General features: G+C 41.1%; 2 protein-coding genes across 4 annotated transcripts in view; both read left to right on the plus strand.

Moving 5' to 3' along the window:
• Window positions 1–2,998, plus strand: part of ZBED1 (zinc finger BED-type containing 1) — a 219,687-nt gene extending 216,689 nt beyond the window's left edge. Inside the window, exon 8 of the transcript XR_010597662.1 lies at window positions 2,536–2,998. The gene's annotated coding sequence lies outside the window, so the exon portion shown is untranslated. The remainder of the gene's footprint in view (window positions 1–2,535) is intronic.
• The window catches only part of DHRSX (dehydrogenase/reductase X-linked), a 219,683-nt gene extending 216,685 nt beyond the window's left edge, over window positions 1–2,998 (plus strand). For 2 of the 3 annotated variants that reach the window (XM_065580770.1, XM_065580771.1), the window contains one exon: window positions 2,514–2,998. In XM_065580770.1, the coding sequence (XP_065436842.1) occupies window positions 2,514–2,621 (108 nt within the window). In that variant the 3' untranslated portion in view covers window positions 2,622–2,998. The remainder of the gene's footprint in view (window positions 1–2,513) is intronic. The other variant, XM_065580769.1, reaches the window with a different exon arrangement.
• Window positions 2,999–6,000: the final 3,002 nt, after the last annotated feature.

Consider the following 6,000-nt stretch of genomic DNA (forward strand, 5'->3'; position numbering starts at 1 on the left):
ATTAATTGCACTTATAAGAATAAAATACCAATTGAAATTTATTAAATATTTTGGATGTTTTTGTACATTTTCAATATTGATTTCAATTACAACACAGAATACAGAGTGCCCAGTGCTCACTTTATATTATTATTTTTTATTACAAATTTATTATTTTTCAATTCACCTCATACAAGTACTGAAATGCAATCTCTTTATCGTGAGTGTAACTTACTAATGCAGATTTTTTTTGGTTACATAACTGCACTCAAAAACAAAACAGTGTAAAACTTTAGAGCCTACAAGTCCATTCAGTCCTACTTCTTATTCTGCCAATCACTAAGACAAACAAGTTTGTTTACATTGATGGGAGATACTGCTGCCTGCTTCTTATTCACAATGTCACCTGAAAGTGAGAACAGGCATTCACATGGCACTTTTGTAGCCAGCGTTGCAAGGTATTTACATGCCAGATATGCTGAACATTCATATGCCCCTTCATGCTTCGGTCACCATTCCAGAGGACATGCTTCTATGCTGATGATACTTGTTAAAAAAATAATGCATCAATTAAATTTGTAACTGTACTCCTTGGAGATGGGGGGGGGGGGGGGGATTGTATGTCTCCTGCTCTATTTTACCTGCATTCTGCCATATATTTCATGTTATAGTAGTCTTGGATGATGACCCAGTACATGTTCATTTTAAGAACACTTTCACAGCAGATTTGACAAAACGCAAAGAAGGTACCGATGTGAGATTTCTAAAAATAGCTATAGCACACAACCCAAGGTTTAAGAATCTGAAGTGCCGTCCAAAATCTGAGAGGGACGAGGTATGGAGCATGCTTTTAGAAGTCTTAAAAGAGCAACACTCTGATGCGGAAACTACAGAACCCAAACCACCAAAAAAGAAAATCAACCTTCTGCTGGTGGCATCTGACTCAGATGATGAAAATGAACATACGTCAGTCCACACTGCTTTGGATCATTATCAAGCAGAACCCATCATCAGCATGGAAGCATGTCCTCTAGAATGGTGGTTGAAGCATGAAGGGACATATGAATCTTTAGTGCATCTGGCACGTCAATATCTTGCAACGCCAACTACAACAGTGCCATGTGAACGCCTGTTCTCACTTTCAGGTGACATTGTAAATAAGAAGTGGGCAGTATTATCTCCTGCAAATTGTAACCAACGTTGTTTGTCTGAGTGATTGGCTGACCAAGAAATAGGATTGAGTGGACTTATAGGCTCTAAAGTTTTACAATGTTTTATTTTTGAATGCAGTTTTTTTGTACATAATTCTACATTTGTAAGTTCAACTTCATGACCGTGATTGCACTACAGTACTTGTATGAGGTGAATTGAAAAATATTTTTGTTTTGTTTTTTATAGTGCAAATATTTGTAATCAAAAATAAATATAAAGTGAGCACTGTACATTTTATTCTGTGTTGTAATTTAAATTAATGTATTTGAAAATGTAGTAAACATCCAAAAATATTTAAAATAAATGGTATTCTACTGTTGTTTGAGTGCAATTAATCATGATTAATTTTTAATCGCTTGACAGCCCTAAAAATACTATCACATTTGTCAAAAAAGTTTTTGAGAAATGCTATCCAATCAGCTTTAGGCAATACTGTGAATAACCACTGTACTGTTAATTACTTACAGAAGCAAAATTGGGAAGATTAAAATGATTATGTATGAGGCCTTGATCATAATCTGTATCACTAATAAATGCAAACATTCAAAATAAATCTGTACTTCAGTGCATGTTTAAAAACATCAAAAACTGGCATCATTTCAATGGTGAATGTGTGTGATCCCTTTGTAGGCAGTCTGGAAAGTGTTTTGGGTTCCCTCAGGATAAAAGGTGTTTCATGAAATAAGGTATTAATTTGATTTAAACATTCGTTTAATGCTAAATGTTACAAAACTTCTACCATTTTATTTTCTGACAGCAGCGAACTCTGATAATTATGTTCTATGCAAAATATAATATTCTGGTTTACCTTTCCTGTTTGGATTAAACACCAGAATTTTCATTTGCTGTCATAGTTGTCATGGTCTTTTGCTCATGCCACATTATTAAAAAGTGTGCTTTATAGACACAGCCTACACCTTCATCTGCTTAGAGCAGATTAAAGAACCTGTCCTTATAAAACGAATAATTACACAAGCGATTTTCATATTTTTGTTTGCTTTTAGAAATGAATTAACTACCTCCCTGACAAAAAAAACTTCGTTTTTTGCTGGAAAGGATGGGCCTGGACCAAAATCCTGGCTCTGAATATCTCAGAGTTTTCCATGTGCATGTGAGAGTTTTGTGGCTTGAAGCTGTCTCTAAATAGAATGTTAGTAAAATGGTATACTGGGCTGGTTGGATACATGGCCTTTTTCCTCCCCTTCCTCATCAGTGTGTGAATAAAACCACAAAGCTGGCTACAGGACAAGGGAAGCGCTTTGATATTGGTAGTGTATAGTGATGAACCAAGTTCTTTATGTATATGCACCTGTCTCATTTAGCTTTGCTTTCTACTGGCTGCAGACTCCAGAGGAAGGAGCCTCTACGTCCATCTATGCAGCTGTCTCACCAGAGCTGGAAGGAGTTGGTGGCATCTATCTTTACAATGAGCAAAGGACAAAATCTACTGATGTATCGTATGATGAAGAGCTGCAGCGAAGGCTCTGGACTGAAAGCTGCAAGATGACTAGGATTTCTGATGTAGGTAACAGAGCTCTCTAAAAGTAGCCACTTCCAACTGGGTGAATGAAATGTGTCCAACAAGCATCCTTACCTGACTCCTTGCAGCATGAACCATCATCCTGGAATGCACTGTTCAATTCCAAAGGCAAATGTGAACAGTGCTGCTTTTCACTTGAACCCATAGTCTGCTAGGGAGTCAAGGGGAAATATTCCCACAGAAATGTGTATAGGGTGGTTTTAAATTTAACCATCAGTTTTGTAATCATGATGTTTTGGTCTGTGATTAAAAAAATCGTTAACCTTGTGCACAATTGTGTTTTTCCATTTTTATGTAACAAGAGGAGACTGTCTCTTGTGGGACTGTTATGTCTGAAAATCAGCTCTGCAAATCTTGCAAATATAACTCAATCCACTTTTTATCAGTTCTGAAAATTTAGGGTTTCTTTCCTTAAACTTCTTAAATCCTGTCAACACTTTATAATAAGTGACAGTTTTAGGCTCCACAGCAATCCACAAAACTTCTCCTGAACCCGGTAGGTGCCTAAACCAGCAGTGGAGTGTCTAAGTTTTAAGGGTAAAAGTCCCCCTCACCTATGTTTCTGCGTCTAAGCATGTCCACTGCTGCATCTCTCTAGGTATCCAGAGGACTATTGCCCACCCAAGCCCCAGAGTAATCTGCAAATCCAGGGAAGATAGGTGATCTGATGAGGGATGGTACCACCCAGTGGTGCCCATCTTCTAACTTTTAGCCCTATGGTTAGAACACTTGCCTGGGATGTGGGAGGCCCTGGTTCAATTCCCCCCTCTCTGCCTGAAGGGGAGAAAGAATTTGAACAGGGGTCTTCCACCTCTCAGTGGTGCTCTAAACATGGGGCTATGGGATATTCGGATGTGGGATGCCCTCAATCTCCCTTGTTGAAGCTGTTCCACTGTGGATAAATAATGATAGGTGATTGATTAAAGCAGGGGGACCGAACTCAGGGTTTCCCACCTCCTAGGTGGGTGGACTAACCACTGAACTATAGAGTCATTCTCTCTGTCTCTCACCCAATGACTGAGTATTTAGTGGAACAGTCAACTTCAGGGTAAGTGATTTTTGGTTAACAAGAGGTTGGTAAATGCTTGGTGTATTTATGTTGCCTGCCTGATACATCCACTCAGCAGAATCTCAAAGGGATGGGTTTTTTTGTCCATTTTGTTTTAAGAAAGTTTTTATCCCTCATGATTACAAAGAAAACCTTTTCAATGTGAGCTGAGTGTTGTCTCCAGCCAGCCTGAACCCTGACTCTTTTAGAGGTGTGTACTCCATCCTACTTCCACCTCATGAATCATATCTCAAAAGCAAAATGATGACACTTCGAATATCAGCAATATTTCATTGCTAATTTTTTAATGGATGGGATGAGAAGGGGGTGGGAGTGAAGGTCACACTGTGGGATTGGGAGTTGCTGCAGGAAAAGAACTACAGAAAAAAAGAAAGGCGAGTCACAAAAGTCTCCTGAGAGAAAAGAGGATGGGAAAAGAAAACTGGCAGAAGGCAGAAATGTCAGTGGTCCCCAAAAGGATCATATTTTCCCTCTGGGCTGTGAGAGGTGTGATCTAGCCCTGGGTGTTTTCATTTATTATTTGCAATGGTTAGCAGCAGGCAATTTATCATCCAGTCACTGTAGCACTTTCCCTATGTCACTGGCTGATTTTTTTTGGAAGGGAATGTAGTGCTTGTGAAATGTGCCAGACTGACACATTGGGAACTAAATTCCTCTCTTTATTCACAGATCAGGCACAGAATGCAGTGGAGGGTGTTAGCTAGCCAGCATTTTATATTGCAGTATTGTTCCCACAGAATATCATTGTTGGCAGAAGTACTTCCTGAATTTACACATAACAGAAGGGACCATATGAATCCCTGTTGTAACTCCATTGAAGCCAGAAACAACAAGGAGTCTGGTGGCACCTTAAAGACTAACAGATTTATTTGGGCATAAGCTTTCGTGGGTAAAAATCTCACTTTTTCTATGCATCTGAAAGTGAGGTTTTTACCCAATAAAGCTTATGCCCAAATAAATCTGTTAGTCTTTAAGGTGCCACCAGACTCCTTGTTGTTTTTGTAGATACAGACTCACATGGCTACTCCCTGATAATTGAAGCCAGATGAGTTTGCCCCATGGTGACCAGGAGACTGCAAAATATTTATCTTCAAGGGGAATTCTTTCCCCACATCACATTTTAAAGTTATTTTAAGATGCTTTAAAATAGTAGAACTTCAGTTGGGATTGTTGGTCTCAAATAATTTCAGAGTTTGGTTTATATTGTACTTGGAATCAACAGCTCCTGCTTCCACTTGCTGTTTCAGATGGGAGAAGGCTCCTCCGATTAGAGGAGCTCCTAGGGGGCTATGATGGGCAGAGTCCTTGATTGGCAGGTACTTTGCCTGTGATATAGGACTGTTTCTTTGTGCTTCTCTTTCTATGGCCTGCTATAGAGGATCCCCAAATTTCACAGGCTGATGGACCTGGCAGACTCCCAGCTGCAAACAGGAAAGGTGGGGGCACAGACACAAGCTGATCTGCCAATTGCCAGAATAGAGTCATTCTCTTTGTCTGTCACCCAGTGACTAAGTATTTAGGACTTGTCTACACTGGCAAGTTTCTGCGCAGTAAAGCAGCTTTTTGCGCTCAAATTGCAGATTTGTACACACTGCCAAGCCACTTTGTGCGCAGAAACTCCTCAGTTGAAGTGCTGCAAAAAACCCCATCTCGACGAGAGTCATAAGGCTATTTGCAGAGGCTCCAGGGCTCTGTTGCCAGTGTAGACACCTGATTGCTTTCTGCGCTTTAATTGGCCTCCAGAGCTGTCCCATAATGCCTCAAGTGACCGCTCTGCTCATTGTTTTGAACTCGGCTGCCCTGGAGACATGCGCCCCTCCCCTTTCAAAGCACCGTTTCTGACAGCTGTTGTGTGCTGTGCTGATCTGCTGTGCTGATCCGGGACACAAAGCAAACCTTAATGTGGAATGCTTGTGCTGTTGAACACAGAGGCAGGTGTGTGTAGGGTGACCAGATGACAGAGGTGAAATATCAGGACGCGGGGAGAAGGGGAGACGGAGCCAAAAAAAAAACAAGCCGGCGGCAGAGCAAAACAAAAAAACCCGCCGGAGCACAGGAAAAAATTGGTTGGGGCTGAGAACAGACCGGCAGCTCCACGCCCCCCCCCCCCCCCCCCCGCACCAGCTTGCCTCTGCTCCATCTCCACCTCCCCCCTCAGGGAGGGAGGGGTGCAGCACGCAGAGTCCCCCCCCCCCCCTCA

Source organism: Chrysemys picta, chromosome 1 (genome assembly GCF_011386835.1).
Source record: "Chrysemys picta bellii isolate R12L10 chromosome 1, ASM1138683v2, whole genome shotgun sequence".
NCBI lineage: Eukaryota > Metazoa > Chordata > Testudines > Emydidae > Chrysemys > Chrysemys picta.